Source organism: Malurus melanocephalus, unplaced genomic scaffold, assembly GCF_030028575.1.
Source record: "Malurus melanocephalus ecotype Western Australia unplaced genomic scaffold, MMel_1.1 scaffold_235, whole genome shotgun sequence".
In the NCBI taxonomy this organism is placed as follows: domain Eukaryota; kingdom Metazoa; phylum Chordata; class Aves; order Passeriformes; family Maluridae; genus Malurus; species Malurus melanocephalus.
In genome coordinates this window covers 503437-527233 of record NW_026623467.1, presented here as the reverse complement: position 1 = coordinate 527233, position 23797 = coordinate 503437, and the positions used below count along the sequence as shown (strand labels likewise).

Genomic DNA, 23797 nt, shown 5'->3' with positions numbered 1-23797 from the left:
AGTCGCTTGCCAACACTCCGTCCGACTTGTAAGTGAAACATCTTGGAGCCGGCGGGGGCCCCTGGTACCCAGGCACCACAGCTTCATGTCTCTTCTTGGAAGAGCTGGAAGTGAAGCTCCCGGTAGCAGAGCTTTCTCCAAAGAGAATGGAAAGTCAGGGTGTCACTTATGCAAGTTCCTGGGCTGCAACAATTCCAGTGAAGCCTGGGGAAGCAATAGGCATTGGTAACACTACTGTCTCCTCATAGTTTTTTTCCACCTCTTCTGATCCTAAGATATTTTGTGATTTTCCTGGGAAAAAGGAGCTGAAGTTTTTTTCACAATTGGGAAAATCATTAATTTAATGCTGCTCCCACTCTTTTCCATCCCCTGCCCCAGCTGTGTAATCTTGCCTCTAACCATGCATGCTCTAGTTAATAAAAAGCACTGAAATACCAGTCCAGCTCCTGCTATTTCCAGGAACATTTGGTCCCATAAAACCATAGGAAAGCATAATTTCAGCAAATTAAATCAGTTACTGCCTATCTCTCTGGCTGAATGCATGGAAAGGGAAAAGCACCCTGCTGGCTCTGTGCATGGGGAATAACACCAGTCAAATTCCACCAGTGTCCATGCTGGGAAAGGAAGGCAACAGGCAGTCTGAGAAAGGCACGTCTCCTTTTGAGCAGACATTAAAGGGATACCATATGCAACAGGGAAAATGTACAGCGAGCACTGAGCTCATCAGTCACTTTTTGTTTAATCTAATTAAACACAATATATCCTCTGACCTTCTGCGCTGGCACTAAATTCTCCTGTGTTGTTCTTTCCATAYGAAGCTCTATTGACAGATGGGGAAAGCCTACAGTTTGCTTTAAGCTTCAGATAAGTAAAGTTAAACATGCAGCAGATAAAATTGTTTTCCCAGCACTCCTCTCCCACTGACCAATTGTGGGTGCTCACTGGGAGGGATTGACTCCTCTGGCCTGTATCCCACCCCTGGCTTGGGGCACTGCATTGCAGTGAGCAAACTGAGGGATCACTGCCTGTGAGAGGGCAGAGGCAGAAGCAGAGTGCCACAGAAACCCTGGAAAGTTCATTTTTAGAGTTGGTTCTGCAATTGCTGAGCTTCATTTCCATGTGGCAGACTGTTAGGGAAAATGCTGCTGCTCCTTGCTAAATGTATTTCCAGAGTCACTAAATAATTTGTTAAACAGCTAAACAGTTGGCATTTGCCAATGCTGAACCAGGTTTTAAGTAAAAAGTGTCACATTGCATCGGACAACTAATGCATGTTCCCTGCAAATACAGGCTCCATGTTCTTGCTGTGTGTGCAAGAGTCCAGTCGGTCAACACAGGCTCCTGAGTTTTCTGGGAGCCAAAGCAACCACAGAGCTGGATTGGGGGGAGAGTGGGTACCAGGGTGGCGCATCAGGTGCAGGCTTTGATCACSCAAAAGACTTGGAAATGTGCTCCCCTTTCGGAGTGACAACCTGCAGGCTCAMTTCCTTGCAGGCAAATGAGAAGAGCACAAACCTGCCCTTCACCAGTACCATTTGGTAATGCCACTTGCATAGCTGTTTCTTCCAGTCTGGTGAAAAATCCTCTAGTCTGAGTCTGGGGAGTTACCACAGGTAACACCTCTGTGTACATACAGCTGTGCCTGTGCTCCTGGATGTTCCAGCAAATAACTTGTTGAAATGTGTACCAAAAATTACAGGCAAGCCTGAAGATGATGACCTTATCGTTCCCAACAGGCCATGTTAAAGAAGATTTCTTTACTGTAAATAGCCTTAATACTCCCTTCGTCTATTCATAGCGCCATGCAGAGCAGGAGGCAGCAGAGGGGCTGTTTGCTGCATGTGGGTGTGGAGTCAGACTGGAGTGGTGTGACCCTCATGGCCCTGGTTTTCCATGGTCAACTGCAGAGCTTGACATGAGGGTTGGCATGACCGGGATCCCAAATCATGGGCTTTGTGATCTCTGAACACACATCAGTGTCTGAATAAACAGAGACATCTTGCCATCCCCACAGGCTGTGAAGGACTCTGCAGATGGTTAAGGAAAGCCACCTACCATCTCACCTGGGGCTCAAGGGAAAGTACAAAGACTGACTTTTTTGTCACTCCACCTCGGGAGAATTTTGCTATCTTCAGGCAAAGGGAGTGGCAGGATCAACGAGAGCATTGACCAGTGTTACTGCTCCATGGTCCAGCCTCTGCCTCCTCTCTGCAGCCTGTCCCAGAGACCAGATGGAGTCAGGCAGCTGCTGGTTTAGTAGGGAAGCTGCCCCTTGCAAAAGTTAACTCTTTTGAGCACTCCCACAACAGAGCAACCTCCTTTTGATGAAGCAAACTTTCCCTTGTTACATTGGGATGAAGCTCAGGTGTAAAACAGAAGTCCAGTGACTCCTGAAGGAATCAGAGAGACCACAATCCCATTTTTCCCCTTTAAGTGTCCAGGTTGCCCCTGCGAAGGGGGGAAAGGAGATGTGTGAATCACAATTGTGGGCAGTGACAACTGACCTTGCAGTTGATGTCCARCAGGTTGAGAGTGCCTTAAAATGTATGAAGCTGCCTCAAGCTTCACCATAAAAAAAGTAATTATAMATGTCCTTAAAACTTGGGTTGGAAATACCTGGGTAAAGGTGTGCCTGAAACTGGGTGAGGCCTGGATGAAAACGTTTCCCTCTGGCATAAAGGGGTGAGGATCTGTTACCTATTTGTAGGGTGACTGTGCTGAGTGACTGGCTCTCTGTTTCGTTCAGATCAGCAGAAGGGTTGTTGTTGTGGTGTTTTGTGTCTCCAGGGGACTCAGGGTCATTACCTTGTACCGGGAGCAGTGCTGGAATGGAGTGCATCACTCCTGGGAAAGCCCTGGCAGGGGGAAGCCAGGGTTGTTTRCCCTGCTTTAGGGACTACTTGCCTTCATTCTCCCTGTACCTTGAAGTACCTCAAGGTTTTAGCTGTAAAGTTCTAATCACCAAAAAACCAAAATCTTGGCTTGGGAAGGCACATTGCCTTGGTGTGTTTCCTGGGACCAAGTGACTTATGATTCTCTGCTGCAAGTTGGGGGACGACTCCTTCATTTAGAGGAGGTGGGTCACACTTGTTTTGAGTCCTAACTCCCCTGGAGACTTTTTCTTCCCCCTTTTTTTCATGACATCAGCCAGGACTTGATGTTACTATTTTAAAAACAAAAGGCGGGGACACCCCCCCGCTTCCCCTCTGCAGTCTGCCAAAAGGAGAACAAAGAACAGCTAAAACACACAAGTTCTGGCACTCTGTGTGGAAATAAAAACATTCATCCTCATGTCAGGTAGGGAACTGCCCGACCCCCCTGCCAAAGCAAGCAAGCCAGGCGGCAGAGCGAGCCCACAGCACGGAGGAGCCCGGGCGAAGGGGATGCCTGGTGTCACCCCACGCTTGGGCAGCTTCTGCCAAACTCCTGCGCTGCTGTACCAGTGCCAGGCTGCGCCGGGACGCTCCCGGCCACGGGCAGCCTTCCAAGGAAGGGCTGCCCTGCTCCTCCCAGGCTGCGAGGTGGGAAAGGACCTTTCTTCTTTCCCTCTCCTGCCCACCACTTTAGGCAGCCCCTGCATCTCCCTGCTGCCCAGCGGGCTGGTGTGTGGCACAGGGATAACCTGGTGTAGTTTCCACGCTTTAGGCGCTAACATCTTTGTCCGGGTTCTTGCTYGCCATTTAAACATGTCAGCAGTTCCCAGCGCAGATTCCTGTGCTGTGAGTTCACCCCCAACAAKCATCCAAACTGCAAGTCAGGGCTGCTGGCTCTTCCCTGCCTGTCTGTGAAGCATTACTGGAACAGGGGCCAGTTCTCCAAACACGAGGAAGAGATTACTTGGGCTTTCTGGAAGGCTCTCTCCCTTGCCTTCAGAGCGGAGCAAATGAGGATAATTTATCTGTGGGCTTCCAGCTGAACCCAGAGGCTTGGAGCAGCCAAGGAGTACACTGTTTGTCCCAGCTCCTGCAGGAAGGCATTTTTCCATTGTTGCCGTTGTATATCGTTTGCATAATTTGTTTGTGCCGTCACCTTCTGGGGCCAAGATAAGAGGTCATCCCCTGCCTTTTACTGGCGGAGCATTCCCTAGAACAATCCAGGGAAAAACTCACAGGAAGGAGCCGTTGAGGGAGGCTTTCATACGTCCAGTGCAGCCTTCGTTACAGTCATGTAAATAGTTTGGAGCGATCTATCTGGTGAGAAACACAACTTGTCGGGAGGGAATTGTTCTCTGGACTGTAGTTACGGATGGGGCAGAGCAAGCGGATCACTGCACATGAGTTGCCAGCCTAAGGGACACAGCAGCTGCCTTTCAGGGGGAACAAAAGGCAGGCAGGGAGCCTCTGTGTGCCTGTGCTCTTGTTCCCCTCAGGACCTGGAGTCCGGTTTTATGGCTGGATGGCCATCGTGGGTTCCCTTCCCGCTCGGTCTGCTGTGATCCACGCGGTGCTCGGGGATGGGCTGATGTCCCTGCTGCTCCCACTGCAGAGACAAGGCAGTGTGGATGGCTGGGCGCTCTGCAGCGGGAGCGGCCAACTGGAACAATGCTGTAACGCTGTCCACTTTAGTCAAGTTACTCGTGATTTTTGAATGTAGAGTTGAGGCCCAGTGGCTCCAGCTTGGCACAGTGCAATGGGAAAAGAGCAGATTCTCTGGTTGCTTCCATCCTGTGCTGGCTCTGGTGCCTTTTTCCCTATCCAAAACAGCTGCAYGCTGCCTGAAGTGACTTTGCAGACAGTAAAAGCTTAAAACACTGCATTCACCTTGATGATTTTTTTCCCCCTTAGAGCAAGTCATGGCGGAAGATCAAGAATATGGTGCACTGGTCCCCGTTTGTGATGTCTTTCAAAAAGAAGTACCCTTGGATCCAGTTAGCGGGACACGCAGGTACGGAGCACGGGGAGGGACAGAGTGCTGGAAAGGCTCTTCGTTATCCCGGGTTAATGGGCTATGTTGGCTTGAATCACTTTAGGCTGACGCATGAGTGGCACAGCTTGCAGCTCCCAGTCTCCAGCCCACGACTTACCTAAATGCTAGAGAGGGTGGAGTGAAAGTGCTCTGGGCTTTCAGTCTCCCAGGGCTCATAGGTATTATTGCTGCATTCTCCTCAAGCAGCACAAAGCTGGGTCCTTTGGGTGAGAGCCAGACCCAGCTCCTGACCCACTGCAAAGCAGCTGGTGCTGCTCAGCAGAAAGGTGTCCCTCACAGGACCACAGAATCAAAGGTGTGAGCCTGCCGTGGAGTGCACATAGGAGGTGAAGCAAATGTGTTGGGTGCTGCAGGGCAGGTCTCTGCCCTGCTGGGGTGTGGCAATGCTGGTCACAAGCCTCTGACAACCTGAGCTTTTCAGTCCCTGCCTGTGGGGACTCTTTTGGGTGCAGGTGTAAATGGAGATGCTTCTAAGGTGTTGGGATGCTCTTTTTGTTTCAGAAGGCACAGCATCATCCCCCCACCATCTAAAGCAAGTGCCATATGTCCCTTGTCACCCTCAGGTAGTTTCAAGCCAGCAGCCAATGGCAGGATACTGAAGAAGCACTGTGAGTCRGAGCAGCGCTGCCTCAACCGCCTCATGAATGATGTCCTGAAGCCCTATGTYCCTGCCTACCACGGAGATGTGGTCAAGGATGGCGAGCGATACAACCAGATGGAAGATCTGCTGGCTGAGTTTGACTCCCCCTGTGTTATGGACTGCAAAATGGGGGTCAGGTGAGTGGCCCTGGGGATGTTTTTTGGGTTTTAAGGTGGGGTACTCAGAGTAAATACATCTCATGGATGTAACTGCCTGAAACATGCAATTAAGAACACCAGGCTCACCAGTTTTCAGGAAAAGGCAAGCCAACAGTGTGAGGAGAGAACCATGGAGAAGCCTGGGTATGGAAAGGACACCAGGCTCCTTCCTTCTCTRYTTGTTGACTGTCYTGCATGCTGGGAGAGGTTTGGTATGGCGGGGGGTCAGCACCCTGTTTGGGTTTGGGTAATCCAGAATGSAACAGCRRTGTTTTGGAGGTCCTCTCTGTCCTGTGAGGACACAGCCAAGGGACAGAGTGTAGGAGATCCTGCCCAGGGTGCCAGAAGGGTGAAATTAAGATGCTGGAAAGGCACCATTTCAGTGAGCAAGAAATTTTTCCTCCATTCAGCCTTTGCTCCTGTGCGCACTGGAGGGATTAAATGCATGTGGAAAGTAGTTTAGTGCCTTCCATGCGAAGCTCTTGATACATCTCCTGACAGATGAGCAACATTACCCGTGTCCTCCTTGAGAACCATCTCCAGATCCGCCAAATCCCAGGTCACAGCCACTTGGCCAGCAGCAGTTTTAAASTGAGCCATGCCACAGCTGACAAGGGTGTCCCAGAGCAGATTGTGAGCTGGGCTGGTGGCCCCAGGTGGCTGGCAGTATTGGAGCAGCCTCAGGTCACCCCTGAGCCCTGGGTGTGCTGCAGGCTGGTGGCAGGGCCGGTTTCGATCCCCCTGGCTGGCAAAGGCGCAGCCCAGACATGGTGGAGACGCTTGCGCTGCTGGAAAAGCTGATGGTTTCTGTGGGAGGGAGGAGTCTTTTTTTCCCCTCCTGAATCCCGATGTGAAACTCRAACTGGCGTGTCGAGCTGTCGGCAGGGAAGAGGCGGGGAATACTTTCCACCGGAGGGGTGGAGGGAAGGGCAGAGGGCCCGGCACAGCCRTGTGGCCCTGGCTGGCACACACATGCTGTTGTGGGAAGGAGACAGGACCCACTGGACCCAGAGACAGCAGCCACCAGAAGAAGAGGTGCTGGACATGCTGCCCAGGTGTTCCTGTGGCTGTCTCTGGGAGGAAGAAAGCCTCCAATGCACAGATCACATGTCAGGTGATTAATGCCCCTGGGGTTTTGGAGCTCAGGCAAGGGGGCAAATGTGCTGGGCATCATCATCATTTAATGAGATGGTGCTGTGGGAGGAGCTGGTGAGAGAGGGTGAATGGAGTTAATGCTGTGGAATGGGGCATCCCCATGGCCAAGCAAATAATCCAAACCACAGGGCTATTAAACCTGTCCTCCAAGCCAGCAGCTTGCTGCCAGGCAGATACAGGTTTGTTTTTTCATGCCAACCCAGCTTTGGGATGTGGCAGCGTACTCCAGTTTCTCCTAAACAAAACTTTGTCTTTCTTAAGCCTTGGTGATGGCACGAGCCTGCGGCAATGAGGAGGACCAAGCCACAGACACTGATGATCTGTCATTCTCATCAGAAGGAAATCTAGCTCTCTGAGCAGTGTGAACAGCACTTCTAGCATGCTGCTGMTGTATTCTGCTGTTTTATTCTATCAGCCCCAAAATCATGGATTTGGCAATCTCAGCCGAAGACTCTTACTGATTTTACCTGCAGTATTTTTCCAAGGGGCTGAAGYCCTAAGTATCAAAGGGGATGTCTGCCCTAAGTAAATGCATCAGTTTGCCTTGCTAAGCCTGTGGGACACAGGAACTCTGTCCCACATAGTCCACTCAACACAAGGTGTATTTTGCTTGGTTCTGGAGGCGAAACACACACTCAATGCTGGGATTTTGGCACAAGGGACATGGGCAGAGGGCATTGTCCCTCTGCAAAGCTGGGCATGGCTAGAGGGAGGTACAGAACAGTGACAGATAGGGTCATTCCTTTGTTGTTTTGCTGGGACATCTCACCCAGCATAGTGGGTTGTTTGAGGAGACCGTGGACACTTTCTAGGCTGAGCCAGGGTTGCTTTGGGAGCTGCAAGAGGAATTCCATGGKGCTTTATTATTGCTGCAGGAAGTATTAATTTGTGGATGATGGTTTTATGCATACCAGAATGCAGAACTTTTCCACCACTGTGCTCTGGTGCAGAGGGCTGCTCCTCTGGAGGGTGCATAGAACTAAGGTCTTAGCATGCTCCTCTGCGTTCTCCATCCTCCTCGCCTGATTTCCTCATCCTGGCTGCATCCTATGGTCCTGGGTGGCAGTAAGCACTTGGCCAAGGCTGCATCCCTTCCTCTGCTTCATCTTGTAGAGAAAGCTTTTGCTAGCCACTTGAAGCAGACCTGTACTGGGCAAAATCATCATCAGTGGAACAGCCCTGTGTGAAAATGCCCCATTGGGCACAGCCCTCGTGGTGCACAGAGTGAGGGGATGGAAAAGCACAGGAGAGGCACAGGACCAGCTTTGGCCAACCTCAGAGGCAGCAGCAGCTAATGCTGAAGRATGGGACACAGTAACCTCCCTCTTGCCTTCAATTCAGCTGGGTCCCAGAGCATGTGTGTGTGCCTAGTTTCCTGGGCACGTCTTGAATGCTACGTTTAGCTTGTGAAAGCTCAGATTTCCTGAACATTGGGGTATGGGCCCCTCAGGACAAGGGGTGGCAGCAGCAAGGCCACGGGCACCTGTGAGAAACAGCCTCCCTTGTTACTGCCAAACTGGTTGTGGTTCCTTGATGAACTGAAAAGATAGTGGGTGTCGATGATACTCCACTCCTTTGGGATCAGCTATCCTGGATCAGCCTGATTTCTGGGGCCAGGGCTGTYTGTGGGTATATGGCACCTCGTGTGGTGGCCCTGCTCATACACCCCCTGACTCCTTGCAGGACGTACTTGGAGGAGGAGCTGATAAAAGCCCGGAAGAAGCCGAGCCTGAGGAAGGACATGTACCAGAAGATGATTGAGGTGGACCCCGACGCCCCCACTGAGGAGGAGAATGTGCTGAGAGCAGTGACCAAGCCTCGCTACATGCAGTGGAGGGAGACCATCAGCTCCACTGCCACACTGGGCTTCAGGATCGAGGGCATAAAGGTGAGTCTGGCCAGCTGTGCAGAGCAGGGCATCACCTGCTGGGGATGCTCACTAACCACACTCGCAGAGGTACACATGCAGCAGGCTGGTGGTGAGACCATGTCATATCTGGACATCCCCAGCCCCTGCAGCCAAACCACAATCCAGGCACCTCGTCCAGGGCAGTGCTGCACTCTGAGAGCACAGCTGAGCTCAGGGCATCCATGCAAAAGGACAGTTTTTGACAATCTCGTTACATCAGCTGCTTGGTTGATTTGCCTCACTGCAAAATACAAAGTGTCATCCTCCAACCTGAAGATTTAAATTAGYTGTTTGCTTTCAATACTGCTCCGCCGCTGGGCTGAGCTGTTAATCCAAATCCCAGTTTGAACGCGTGCCGATCTGCGGTTGKAGCTGGGAGCTTAGCCACAGTCAGTAAGGAGGGTGTGTTTACAAGCCTGTCCAGGAAAATTCTGCAGTGAGCCCTATGAAATGGGACAAACACAGAGCACTTTCTGTCAGCACCTGTACGCATGTGTAAGCTGCTGACTGCCCTTGCTTAGGGGAGCACTCACGTTTCTGGACACAGCAGCTGGGATGTTTTTGTGSCCCCAGTAGATGAGCCCAGCCCAGGAGATTTTCTCCAAGCAGGCTTTGCAGCAAGAGAGGTGTCTRGGATGGCACTTGAACAGAGTTGGGTCTGTAGCCACAGAGTTTTAGTGATACTGTTTGCGTGAGCATTACCAATGGCCTGTGCCTTTTGATAGCCAGCCAGTGTGAATTAAAGGCAATGTCACACTTGAGCCAAGGGTTTCATCACATGCCTGGGCATGGTGTTGGCTTGGCAGCCACAGGGAGCTCTGTCAAGTTGTATTTGCAGTGATTCAGGTTTGGGGTGCTGCTGAGGACTCAGGCTCAGGGCAGCTACTTGTTCTTACTGGAAATGGTGGCTAAATTTCTACATGTATCTTGGTTGGAGGAGTTTTTTCTTTCTCTTGATCTTTCTCTTGATGTTTTTTCYCTTCTCTGGGTGGGATTCTCCCAAAGTGCCCATCTGGGTCTTTGTGGCCTTAACCTCTGGCACCTCCCCTACCTGGAGATAGTGATGTTAAAATGACAGAATTAAAACAAATGAAACTGTTTCCTGATAAAGCCCCCACACCAGACTTTTGTAGACATTCCTGGTAGTGTTTCCCTTCGCCTCACCAGCAAACAAATGCAGGTGTTAGACCATGGGTTTAAAGGTCGTCAGCAGGAGTGGGTCACTCAGAGCTGCTACTTCTAATCATCCACAGTAGGGAGTTATCTCTTCCTCTGGCTTGTTGCACTTTCTTCATTCAACTTTTATGGCCAGCAGGATACAGTGCATTTATCTCTAACTCAAGCCCTCTCAGAAACCCCAGGAGCAACTCTTGGGCTGAACCCCTCAAGAGTTTCCTGGCAATCACTGCGAGRCACCCCTGCCCACCCATGCCTCTGCCTGGGATGATGTGGGTCTTGCTCCCTCCCCTCAGCAGTTTTTTGCACTGCCAACATTGGGTCAGGGCACTTGCCTGCTCATGCAGCCCTTCCCTGATCTCCCCAGTTCATTATAAAACTCAAGGTGTATAAAATAGAAGTATACTAGTTGGGACCAAAGCTCCCATRCGCTGCTGCATCTCCATGCTTTCTTGGTGTAATCAGGAAAATCTGTCTATTTATAGTCCAATATGATATATCTTTGGCCTCTAGTGGTTCTTTTCAGTCTGGGCATATTTAGGGGGCTTTTCCACAAGAGCAGGTCATAAGTGAAGCACTTGAAATTAAAAAATGTAAAAAAACGCCAAATCATATTCCCAGGGAGGCCAAAAATCATTGTGGAGGGAAATAAAAGCCATAAAGGTGTTATGAGATTTGCACCTCCCTTTAGCCCACCATAAACAASTTGCTGCCTGATCTGAGCAATGGATTTTTTTCAAAGAGGTGAAGCAACCCGTTAATTGAAAAACGTTGAGAAGTGCTGGCCTCCAGCAGTATTCATGCTGCTACTGCTAGGGGGCTGACTAATTTGATCAAGGTTCTAATTACTGTAATTCTCCTTAAATCCCTCAGCTTCTGGKTTATTTTCCCCTAAGCTAAAGCATTAGCAGTTCATGCTGTTTCACAGCTGGTTTTTTTTCTAACAGGGCYGGTCATGCTGTGCTCTATTCCCTGTTGCTCTCCCTATTTCTGGGATTGAGTTTCTGTGTTAGGGGAWGTGCCTTCGGTCCCCTGGCTGTCTTCCCATGTTTTATTTCTTGCTGTGGTTGCTTCCCTGTGAAGAGCAGGGGTAAATCTGCCCTGCCCCTTGCTCACAGCTGGAGGCTGGTAGRGGAGAGTACTGGGAAGTGCAAGGGAAGGGCAGGATTTGATCCTGGGTAGGTGGGAAGGGGTCATAGGAAGGAGAGGAGCCTTTTGGGTAGCACGGGCAGGTAAGGCGAACAGGCAGCTCAGGGATGGGCATGAGGATAGCAACCCTTTCCTGGCTGAGCTCTCCCTTTCCCAGGTGCCCTTGAGGATCCAGTTCCTCCTCTTTAAAATGGAAATTTCCTTCTGCAATAGGAGATAATGACATTGATCTGACTTTCTGGAATAGCTCAAACCCATTGGAAACAGTAGTTATTAATAAAATTTCTGTGCTGAAAGGAACACAAGTGATCCCTGGTGGCCTAGTTGAAGCTGGAGCTCCTTGCAAGAAGTGACGCTCCTGAGTTGCTGCTCTGGTCTGAGCTCATTGTTGCAGCAAGACCACGAATGGGATGGCATTCCCCAGGGCTGGAATGTTTGCAGGGTCYCAAAACGAGCCCGGAAAGCCTCCACCTAACTCTGACAGGACAGGCAGCTGACGAGCCCCATCCAAGGCCAAACACACAAGGCTGGAGACAGATCTGGCTGACCTGAACCCTGCCCCAGTGACACCAGCTCGAGCTAGAATGGCTGCTGGGGCGGAGGCTGTGCTAGTCCTTATCAGCCCCCCTCACATTTCTTCTGCAGGGAAGGCAGCCCCCTTGGGGCTCAGACACCTGGGAATGTCATGGCAGTCGTCAGCCTCGTGGCAGCAACCCTTGGCCGGGCAAGGAAACTGCGGGAGGCGGGTAATGCTGGGAGCAGCGATACGGATAGGCTGCTTGGCTTTCCTGGGGCTGAGATTGCCTTATCTCAAAGGCCATCTGTGATTTTCATTTATTTTTAGGAGCACTTAGAAGTCCATCTCCTTTCTTGGATGCTTTGTGGAAAGTTGTGCTCTTTACACGTGGAATTAATGCTGTGGCCTTTCTCCAGATTGATAGTGATCATCCYCCTGGGAGAGGGTGGGGTGATTTCTGAGCTGCCACGTCACGTGAGGGACATATAGCAGCAAAGTGCCTTTCCCCTGTACATCACAGACCTGCCACCAGAGCATCCTCAGCTGGTCACAGCTGAAAGCAGAGATCCCAGCTCTGTGTGGTCCATCAGCAGGATGGAGTCTCCAGCAAAAAGCTTGAGCCTGACCCCTGCCAATACACCCTCTGCCAGCTCTTAGCATTTCTTTTACATCCTGTGACAGCACAAGGGTCAGGCTGAGCCYACAGTGATTTGAGGCTGAGTGCAGTGGTTGCAATCAATACCAACAAAGTTTTTCCTGTAGTTTTTCTTTTGTACATTGCTTTTGTTACCAGCTTTGTTAATGCTTGCACAAAACACAAGCTGGAAGCTGGAGTGCACTGTGTGATTGATCCCTAACTGCACTTCAGGTGTTGGCTGGTGCTGAGCTCGCCTTGCCAAGCTCTCCACAGCCTGGGCACTCGACCTTCCCCCAGGCTGGACTGGCCACCTTGCCCACAGAAGCCCTCTAGCCAGGGGGATGCACACTGCACAGTGCTGGGGCACTTCCCTGGATGGATCTCAAACCTCTGGGGCAGGTGATTTCATTGTGTTTTCTTCCTCCCTCAGCCTCTGCTCTGCTCCTTCATCCCTCATCTTCCCTAGCCCACAGGATGTCTTTTGGCCCCTGTCCCTTCGCTCTATTGTGTGCAAACGAGCTGTCCGGATCAGTGGGATGGAGCCCTGCAATAGAGCTGTGAGCACAAGCAAGTGTGGTTTAAAATAGCCCCTGTATCCAGGAAGTGAGATCTGCCTGCCTGTCCCACAGCCCCTCTGGACAATGAAACGAGTTGATATAAAAATCAGAACCCCAAAAGGACCAGGGAAATGGGGAGAGACCTGCACAGTTGCCCAGAGGTTCAGAAAGAGCCTGAGACAGGGCTGAGTGTTGTCCCTGTAGTGGAGGGTCAGCCTGCATCTCAGTGCCAGGCTGCTGCCTTGGAGGGTTTGTGACCCATGGACTATCAAAGGACCAGTGAGGCCAGACAGCCATGGGCCTTGCAATGGTCCATGGAGGATTTCTTATGGAGGTGTTTTGTGCCCCTTTGTCAGATGTTGTTTCCATTCTCACTCAGTTTTGTTCCATGGCGATCATGCTCCACTGTCCTCCCCAAGCCAGGGAGACAGTCCAGGGCTGGTGTCAGTGCCATGCTCAGCCACAGCAACCATGGGAAACCATTTGGTCACAGAAACACCAGAAAYAGGGAGTCTCCAGCCTCTGTTAGCAGCAAGCAGCAGGCCTGTGAGAGAGAGTTTGTCCACGCTGCTAGTAACCTTGGCAGCTGTTTGATGATGGAGTTTGATTTACATTAGAGGTCAGTGCATCAGGGCTGTGGGATAATATGGCATGCGCAGGGCAGAGTCCTGCTGCCTCTGCTTACCCCTGCTTCACATACAGATCGTTCAGCTGCTGAAAATGCTGCTCACATCCTACTCAGCAACCTGCATGGCTGCTGGAACACTACTCCTGCCCCAGCTTCTTCCTCCCCATCCCACKCACTGCTCTCCCTTCTTTTCAAGAAAGAGGATGGCACTGTGAACCGGGACTTCAAGAAGACACGGACAAAGGAACAAGTTATGGAGGCCTTCAGAGAGTTCACCAGAGGAAACAGGAATATTTTGGTGAGTGGGGGATGTTGGGGGGACTGCCTGGAGAGGGCATTTCCTGTGGAGCCTGGCCTCTGCTCATCAGGTCCCTGCCCTGCAGGGGCTGAAGCCTGAACAGTCTCTTAAAAAACATGAGAAATGTCAGAGAAACACAGTCCTGGTGCAGGGTGAGGGGAAGGCAGTGTAGAGCTGGGAGGGGACATGCCCGAGTCTGATCTGCTGAGGATGCTCCAGGATTGGCTCCCAAAATGCGCTGAGGGGCACAGCTGTGCTCTGTCGCTCATCCCTGGGCTGGTGGTCACCCCTGAGCCCGCTCTGTACCACAGTACGCAGTGGTGGGAGCTCCCACCCTGGCAGGGCGGGCTGCCCATGCCTGGTCTCGCAGCAGGGTGGCCCTGTGCCAGGCACAGTTCACACAGGCAAGCCACAGTCGGCATTTTCCAAGCTTCTCTAAGTTGCCAGGAGAATAAAAGATCTGGCTGTAAACAATTTACACCGACTGTGTCAAATAACCTATTTGACAAAGCACTCCCATTTTAAGCTGTGCTTTATAAAGCCTCCAAATGCAAGGCGCCAGCTGGGGTGGCCCTTGGCACTGCCTCCTTCAAACTGGCATGTTTGCTTTCACGAGGGTTACCCAGGGATTATTCCTGGATCTGAAGATGAAGTTGCCTGGCTGCATTTTATCCCCAAAGAACTTGGAGCACACATCATGCCGTGGCTCTGGATGGGACTCCTTGACTGGAGTATTTTCATACAGCAATCCCCACCTCTCCCCCTGCAAGGTGTTACACAGCCTGCCCTGTGTTTGCTCCTGTGCTTAGTATTTYTATTGAAACCCTAAAATCAGTGGAGCCCCTTGAGAATGTTCAGCACTTTCCAGCAATTTGCAGGGATGCTCAAACAGGCTTATGAGGCTTGACCTGTGTGCTGCTCATTGTGAAAGCCCTTCCATCTACGGGACCACCTTTGCAGAAGTGCTGATAACAGMGTTTCAGAAGTGTCCTGTGATGTGTGACTGACTGAGTGCTAAAATGACAGATGAAGTGTTTATCTATTAAGAGTGCAGGGGAGAGGAAAAAGTAGAAGCTGCTGAGTTAGGTGTTCCCACCACGGATGCAGCAGGGACCCTGCAGAAAGCACCAGTTCAGCCAAAGCAAATGCTTTCACGAAGTTATGAAAGCCGTAGGGAGTTCAGAGGATGCTCCAGAGGCCAAAAGGATAAGTGGATCATTAAAAAGAGGGGACACTTTCCAAAGGGAAAAAGTCTGTGGACACAAGGTGTCTGAGGAACACACTCAGCATCTCTCCATGCAAACATGGGGTGACTTTTCTGTTTGCATGGTTTGCATGGTTCCATGCCGTGGTTTTTCTGTAGGTTTCCTGCAACACTGATGGCTTGGGTTTGTGTTTTTTTTGTAATTCCAGAACAGTTACCTTAACCGGTTGAAGGGTATCCGTGCTACCCTGGAGACGTCCCCGTTCTTCAAGTGCCATGAGGTAATACTTGTGTTTAGATAAATCTGCCTGGAAAGGCAAACTGTTTAATTTCAGCTTGTCCAAGCAGAGGTGTCAGAGGCTGTAAATATCCATAATTTTGGATTTATTCTTATATCCATATTTTCATATGTGTATCTAATACTTACGTGCAAGTACAGATGATAACAKCCAATGTTTATGTATCTGACATGGGCTCAAATCTACTGAAAGCCAATGTTCAAACAGATTAAAAGTGATCTAGGAGGARTCTGGCTGTTTATGACAGGGAAAATTCCCTAATGTGAAAGCACAGGGGTTTTCTCAGGAGAAATGTCTGAATGCATGTCAGGTATGATTTGGCTGCCAGTTGCACCACATAATCAAACAAGGCTTCAACACAGCCATAAATTGCAGATACCCCAAACCTGCCTTCCCTGAACTTGCTGGGGCCCACAGTACGAGCTCTTCCTTTCAAAGGCCTTTTCTACAGAAATGAGTGTTCACAATACCAGCATTTTCTTCTTCTTCTTTCTTCTTCTTTAGTGAAGATTCAGTGCTAATGGGAAAACAAGGAGGGAACACTACATTTTTTGCCATTTCAGGAACTGAAATGCTTCACAATTTAATGCATTAATTTTGCTATTGCATCTACTTAGCAAAACACGAGAGTGCATGTGCTTGTCACATGTTGTGTAGRGACAAAAGAGCCTCATAKGAACCTTTGAGTCCCAGGRCTCAGGAGCCACAGCTCCAAGWGCCCACTGTCCCTCATCCAGRGCCATATGAGSTGCCATCCCCGGCCACACACGGACRGTCCTGCCAGGAGCCGGAGRCAGCTGGGGCCATGCCTCCTGGTGGCAGTGCCTGGAAGGCAGTTGGAAGGGAAATGTCAAAACTGAGGGTTTCGGGTCAGTTCCACACAGGAAACAAAATTCTCCCTGAAACCGAGTGCCAGGGTTTCATTTGAAAACACAGAAACAAAGCAGCCTTTCAAAGAGGGTTTGAAAGGAGTTTCCACTCYTTAAAAATAAAAAAGCAGCAGCTTTGACTTTCCATCCCGCTTCAAGTTGAAGCACAGCAGAAGGTCTGCCAAGCTCTGTGTCCCTCCATGGGGCCCTTGCTGAGCAGGGCTTGGAGGAGGAGCTGCAGGAGAACTGAGCAGCCTAGGACAGGCAAATGAAGAATGTTAGCAAAAGGCTTCTCCTTAAAATTAGAATGCTCTGTCCTGGCCAAGAGAGGACTATTAGAGGTTAGCAGAAGGAGAGCTAAAGATAAGCATTTCTTGGAAATAATACGAATCTGTGGACCTTGGATGTTTTCCCAACACACTGGAGGAAGAAGTCTCCTGAAAAATGTAAATTCATAACAGTTTTTGCAAACAGTACATGTATCCTGTTCCAAACCCTTGTCTAAAGGCAAACCTCAAGCTAAGCCCTGCTGATAGCATGGATGTGGGAGTCCCCAGTAACATTTAGTGCCTCTGTTTTGGAGGGCTGACACCAGCTGGATTCTCTTGCGTGTACCTGCACACCACAAGGGACACTTGTGGTTTTCAGTGCATGKCATCACCTCTGCTACAGCCCTTGCACTCTGGTCACCAAGGTCCCTATTTSTGACACAGGGGCAAGTGAGTTCATAATTCACCAATTCATGCACATYAGAGAGAATTTGGAAAGCAGTTTTCATTTGGGACAGCTCTGAAGCACCCATTGGTGCTTTCCTGTAGAAGCCCCTGCTAAAATCTTCTGACAGGAGGAGCAGATTCAGCAGAAGAGCACAGTGGTGACTGGCTTGATACTGACGCATGTTCCCTAAGCACTGGGAAGCCACAGCAGACGAGGACAGCCTGGCTGGGACTGTGAGCCAGGATGGGACAGGATGCTGAGCTGCTGAGCGTCTCTCTGCTCTGTGTGTGGTGACCATTGGGCTCATGGGGTCTCATGCCACTGCAATAGGCCTTGAGACTTCTGCTGTCAGAGCCTAAATGCACCTGTGGGCTTCCCCAGGCCCCTTCTTGATGCAGGATTTTCCCAAAGGCAGATCAGGATATGGAAGAGCTCTTCAAATCAAATGCAGCCAAGTGAACTCAAGGAAAAGGAAATTCATGAACATGCATCTCTGTCCTTTGCATCCCCATAGTGCTGTGTGTGCCAGGAGGATATTCTGGAGGCAATCTGGGTATAATTGGATGGTGTTTCAGGCAGGAGACAGCACACTGAAAGTACTTTGAGTGTCCCCTGTCCCTGCAGTGGTGTCTGCAGGGCTGATGAGTGAAAAGAGCACAAGCTGGTCACAAAGAACCAGCCTTGAAAAAATCCCCATCTGAAGGCTGAGACAATTCATCTCATTCCTTCCTAGGGGACCTTGGCTCAGTTTCTRAAATGGCATCTTTATCTTTCAAGCCCATGTTTTTCTGATTCTCTCCTTCTGCCAATATCTGGGATTTGTATGAGTAAATCAGCTTGTCCAAATGCCCGATTTGCATGTGCAAACACAGCGAGTGGCATCCAGAGCTTGCTTTTGCTCATGCAAAATTGCAGCAGCATCTCATGTAAATGCAGCCTGAGATAAGATATCTGAAAGCTCCAAAGAGGGCAGAAAATGAGCAACAGGAGCTAATTGGTCTCACCTCYCTGCAGGTAATTGGGAGCTCTCTCCTCTTCATTCATGACAAGCAGGAACAAGCCAAAGTCTGGATGATTGACTTTGGGAAAACCACCCCGCTGCCGGAGGGACAAGTTCTCCAGCACAACGTGCCCTGGGTGGAAGGGAACAGAGAAGATGGCTACCTCTGGGGGCTGGACAACCTCATTCAGATCCTGACAGAGTTGTCCCAGAGCGAAGACTTGCATTAAAGCCGCGCGTCCGACTCTGCCACTACCCCCAACCTGCCCCCGACTGACTCTTCTGAACTGCACTACAAGACACTTTCCAGCCCTTGCCCCTCCCATTTGAAAGCTATACTCTCCCTATTTAATGTGTTTTTGTTGTGGTTTTTTTTAGGTTGTCTCGGTTGTCCCCCCTTGGTTGTTCCCCCCCCACCCCTTGTAAATAGAGAGCTAACCTGCCAGAACAAAAGCTGAACTTGAAACCTTGGCTTTGCAGAGTCAGTGGGAGCAGGCTGCCGGGAGCAGCCCCAAGGGGTTGCTTAGGCAAGAATATGCTTCGCCTATTGCGCTTTTGCCTCTTGTTCAGCCTGATGTTAAGAGGGCTGGTGGGGAAAGAGCCCATTCCTGCACTGGGACTATCCTGAAAAGACTCAGTGGTCTTGTCCAGGACCCCCTGGCAGCCACAGAACATGAGCCAAGTGTGGAGACGGTGAAGGATGCTGTGGTGGGAGCCCTTTAGTTGTCTTTGCCAGCATCTTTCAGCCCAGGGAACTGGCTATGTTAAAGCTTCAGAGATGCTGGAAGTGCAGATTTGAGTTTTGTGTTCAAGACATCTTTTAGAGGTTGCTTAGTTATTTTTAGTGGCATTGGAGGGCGAGGGTTTCCCTCCTACTGCAGAGCCATRTAGTTAGGCACAGATATTTGCCATGGCCAGGTGCTTCCCACCCACGCCCCCCATGCTGAGTGCCCTGGTGAGCAAAACTTTGGGCTCCTCTCTAGAGYCCCAGCTCCCTTGCTAGCTACTGCTTCCAGCCCACCTTAGCTGGGGTCACCAATCTTCTTTAGCTAGGATAACTAGCTTATAAAGGACTACTGTGAGACCTAAAGTAGCCATTCAGGTTGATCAGTCTTTTTTGTCAGCAGCTGAGCATATATGTAATGCCACACTTAGCCCAGGGTGRCCCTCCCACCTGGAGCATCTCCACAATTTCCATCTGCATCAGGTGAAGGGRTAGAGCAGCAAGGCAGCTCCTGGGTTAGAGATCTTTGGCAAAGCAGAGTTGGGGTCAGGCATCCCCGTGCCTTCCCCTTTTTTCCGCAGAGCCTGTGGCCGCACTGCTCCCCAGCCTGCTGGGGCCGTGTGAAGGCTGCTGTGCTCCTGCTCCTGTGAAAACRCCCAGTTCCCTCTTTAGGGCGGAGGCTATTTTTTAACTTCCTGGAACATTTGAACCTGAACAGAGCGGTGGCAGGGCTGGCGTGCTAAAGGTCATCCATGGAGAAGCTGGTGGGGAGGCCGGGAGCCCTCASATCGAGGACCTGCAGCACAGGAGGTGGTGCAGGAGCTTGGCAGCCACAAATCCCTCACCTGCTCCATCCATCCCCAAACCCACTGTCCTGTGTCGCTCCCCAGGAGCAGAGCTCCAGAGCCCCTCTGTCACAGTTGGWTGGGTCCTGCACCCTTGATGGGGGAGCCCTCCCTTGCAGCAATAAGGAGGATGGCCACCAAGCCATCTGTAGCCATGCCTCTTTGCCAAGGACTGAAGTTTCCTAAGGTTTTTCTCAGTTTGTATCTCAGCAGACAGGTGTCTTTTGTTCATCAGATGCCATTGTAAATGGTTGCACTGTTTTAGCTCCTTGCCAGGCTTTCTAGAATAGCCCATGTGGAAGTGCCTTATAGACTTGCCTCTGTTCCATTAGTGTCATGGAAAAGGTTGGGTTTTTTTTTTTTAAGTTATATTTATTTTCATCCMATTTTAATTGCACAAAACACTAAAATTTAATGCATGGAATGCTCTTTTTTTCTTTTTTTAACTGTGTTTTTAGTTTTTAAGCCATGCCTTTCCCAGCTTTGGAGRAAGGGTGTGCACAGATACGCGTAGCTATGTACCACTTACCGCTGTACTTTAGCTTTGAGCTGCTCCTATATATGTACGTTATTTTTTAAGCCTGTTTATAAACCAGATTCCTTGCTTCGTGGCTTCAGAAGAAGCAGATTGTTGCTCTCAGATGTCTTATGCCTTCCTGGAGGCTGGAACGGTTGCTGTGAGGGATTCTCCCTGCTCCCACCCCACCTCTCGGTCATTGGGTAATACAGAAAAAAGATCCAAACCAGTCTGGAACACCAACGCACAGTGCCTGTACAAAAGCTGTGTAACATTGCAAATAAAGGCATATGGGAAGCATTCCCTTGGTGTGCAGTCAATGTCTCTGCCCTGTGCAGCTTGTGGCAGCCTTGGAATGGCCTTTCATGGCCATGATTGTGGGGGAGTCAGGCTCCAGCAGMGCTGCATAAAAGCAAGGGTAGGGAAGGACCCTGCTCTGGGAACAGATCCCAACAAACAGGAACTGGCTCTGCAGGGAGCAGGGCAGAGGGAGAGCAGAGTTGGGGCTGTGGGGGCCCAGGCTCGGTGGGAGCTACCGCACAGAGAAGCCTGAATTTCTCCATCCCTCTTCTGCAGGGAAGCCCACTGAGGGCAGCTCCACACCCAGATTTTTTTTTAATGTTTTTGGCTCCCACGGAGCAGTTTCTGTGTGCCACCCTGTGATTTCTGCACTGGAGAACACCAAAGCACCCGGGAGAAGTAGAGCTGCTCTGCATAGCCAAACACTCCCCCTGCTCCTCTCCCTCRCAGCTGCACTAGGGGAAGGCCCAAAGGGAGCACTTTGGACCCAAGGCCACAAAAAAACCCCATATTGTTTCTGCAATGAGGGAGGAATCAGGTTGTAGATCCTGAAGGCAGCGCCATTCCCTCTTGGATGGCTGTACAAGCACGGGACAGACGTGGCTGAGGAGGGGTGGGTGGGCTGCCCCACAGGAAAGCCAGATTTAGTGCCCAGAGCACCAGGAGCAGCCCAACCTAGGGACCAGCCCTGGCTCACCACAAGTCCTCTAAAACAAACTTCAGGAGAAACCCTGCAGCATGGAATTTGAAGAGTAGAAAGCTCTTGTTCGGCGGCAGAGCTGGCAGGACGCTGGATGTGAGGCTGCTGCCTGTGCACCAGCGATCTCTCCTGGGCTGTGGGAAGGCAAAAACGCTTCATGTATGGCTGCTGATCTCACTCCTGACCGAGTGAGACAGAGCTGACAGTCCCTGTCTTACAGGTCTAGTTTCTGGAAGACCACTGAAAGTCTCTCTGATATATGACTCCTCTTCCTACCTTCAGAAGAAAACAAAAGCCTCCAAAACTTACCCAGCTGCACCCTGAAATGTTTAAACAGAGGGTGAAGAACGCTTTTCTGCGAAAGCATCTTTTGAGAATTAAGGGAGTACCATGATGTTGTGGTGGAGAGTGTGTGGAAAAAATGCATGTTGCCAGAGGTTTCTGTCCCGAAAGGAGACCAGAGGAGTCCTGTAACTTTGAGTAACAGGAAAGGCCATGGGGCATTTCCCCTCTCAAATTGCTGGAGGATGAAGATGTCTTTTTATCCTAATTTCTGCATCACTCTCTTCCTTTCCCCATTGGCAGAGGTGCTTGAAGGCACAGGCTTCCCAATACGCCTACTACATGTCCCCTTCTAATATGCACACACCCCCCCCTTTATATTTTTTTATAGAACAAGACCATATTCATAGTTCTATTAAGTCTTTGTTCTTCTCTAAGTTCAGGAATTCAACATGGCCTTGGCTGAGCAACAGTCTGTGTCAATAGGTAACATTTTCTAGAACTGCTTGTTTCTCTTATTACTTCCCTATCTGTAAGTCCTGGCCCTTATCTACAAGCAGATTCACACTGTCTGTTTATAAAGACATTGATCTTACTCCTTTCAAGAGGGAAAGGGAGTCATTCAGGGAAAGAAACCCCTTGTGGCTGAGTGCCAGCCACTGACCCTGATGTTTGTGCACAGGGTTGGGAAGGGGCAGGCACCCATTGGCATGTGCCACAGCAGGAGCCTGGCTTGGCCCCCACCCCCAAAGCAAAGCCCAGAGCTGCCTGCCACCTTAGGGATTAATAAACTGAATGATTCATAAACTCAGTATAGAGACAAGAGGCTAGGACTTGCATTAATGCAACAAAGAAAACTTCAGACCTTGCTGAGGCCTCTGCTCTTCCAAAACAGAGCCTCCCAGCACCTCCAGCAGTGCCAGGGTATGTAAGGCAGCCTGTTCAGGCTTTAGGTAGGGACGGGGCAGCTCCTTTCCTTCAGCATTATCTGATTAGGCTCTACTTGCCAGAACAAGCCCCCCATAAATCAGGGGGTGCTGGGAGCTGGCTGGGACTTCCAGCCTGTGAAAATGTAGGATTGGGCTGTGGTGGTTGGTAGGGGTCAAACGCTGTGCTCAGGTTTGTTCACCACACAAGCTGGTGGGCTTTGGGCAGTCTCTGGGAAGGCCCTGAGGTGGAGTTTTATCCCTGCCATGGACGATGCAGAGCAGCCCCCACCCTGAAGTTTTGAATTTGGCAACAGCCCCATGTCCTCTGCCCAGTGTGGCCGGGGGCAAGCAGGAGGGAGGGGGTCGCCAGAGCGGGGATTCTCCTGCCCGTGTGTTGCTGCAGGGGATGTGTGGCCAGGGGAGCGTGGGGACACCATGGCACGGGTGACAGGACRGCTCAGCAGCATCCGAGTGCGGCGGGTGCTTATCAGCCTGGTGATGCCGCTCCCCTCAGCCACTCTGGCACAGCGATGTGCCCGACGCCTCCAGAGTCCCGCTGGATTCGAGATGCTTGGGCGGGGAGCTCCCTCCGGTGGGGCGGCCTCGTGTTTGCTTTCAACCCCTCAAGGGCTGCGCTTCTTCTCCTCCACACCTTAAAAAACGAGCCCTGAGCCCCCGGCCGACCACCCGGGTGGGGTGGAGCCGGGATCCCGGAGGCCGGGCCGGCCTGGGCTCTCTCCCGGGGCCGGGGTCGCTCCCTCCAGGGCCGGGCGGGCTCCCGGCGCTTCCCCTGAGGGCCGGGAGATGGCGATGTGTCCCCGGGTGCGGGCCAGGCCGCGTTTCCAACGGGAAAGGGGCTGGCAGTCCCGGGATGCTGGATGCGGCCCTGCTGCTCCCCGGCGCCGCTGCTTTGGGATTTTCCCTCCGCCCCCGGCACTTCTGGGACTTGGCTCTCCCAGGGGGAGCTGAGGGGTCGTTAAAATTAGTAAACCCCCTTTCTTGCAGCGGCTCTGTCCCAGACGCAGCCCGAGCAGGGCATGAAGTGATGGATTCATGCTACCCACATCTCCTTTCGGAGTGCTTCTGGAGGTGAGAGGCTGGGTCTTCCCCCTGAGCCATTCCAGGGCTGGAGCCCCCTGGCAGCCCCAGCCTCCGTCCCCTCTGGGACTGCTTTCCCACTCGCACTCTCATTTGAGTTTGCATTTTGTTCACTTCCCTGGCCTTAAAAAATAGAAATTTCTTCTTTGTTATTGGGAAGAGTAAAAAAAAGTAATTTAGAAACTACTGGGAAATGGGAGAAGTGGGCATGGCCCCGCTGTAGTGTCAGTTGGTTTGGTTCACCTTTTTCAAGGTAGTTTTTAGTCTGTTTAAGCGGTCACATGGCTCCTGCAGTCCCAAGGGCCCCAGGGATGACCTGCCGTGGCCAGGACCGCACTTCACCCCTCAAAGTGGGCCATGGACACAGCGCTGCCATGTCCTGCACCTCCAGTGCCTGATGCACCGCGAGTGATGCCTCCAGTGAGGAAGGCTTCGTGTGGGGAGTGACTGCTYGGGGAGGTGCCCCAGGGGCTGCTGTTGCTCTTACATTGTCGGGTGTTCTCTTCCCAGCACTACCTCTCTGCCCACCCTTGGGGACCTGTCTTTGTCCTGCTGCTCTCCAG

General features: G+C 51.1%; 1 protein-coding gene across 1 annotated transcript in view; it reads left to right on the top strand.

Annotated features, from left to right (window-relative positions):
* The window catches only part of ITPKB (inositol-trisphosphate 3-kinase B), a 65034-nt gene extending 44807 nt beyond the window's left edge, over positions 1-20227 (top strand). The window contains exons 3-8 of the mRNA XM_057374884.1: positions 4785-4884; positions 5490-5703; positions 8563-8767; positions 13649-13750; positions 15164-15235; positions 17854-20227. Coding sequence (XP_057230867.1) covers positions 4785-4884; positions 5490-5703; positions 8563-8767; positions 13649-13750; positions 15164-15235; positions 17854-18069 — 909 coding nt within the window. The 3' untranslated portion in view covers positions 18070-20227. The remainder of the gene's footprint in view (positions 1-4784; positions 4885-5489; positions 5704-8562; positions 8768-13648; positions 13751-15163; positions 15236-17853) is intronic.
* The last annotated feature ends 3570 nt before the right edge of the window (positions 20228-23797 follow it).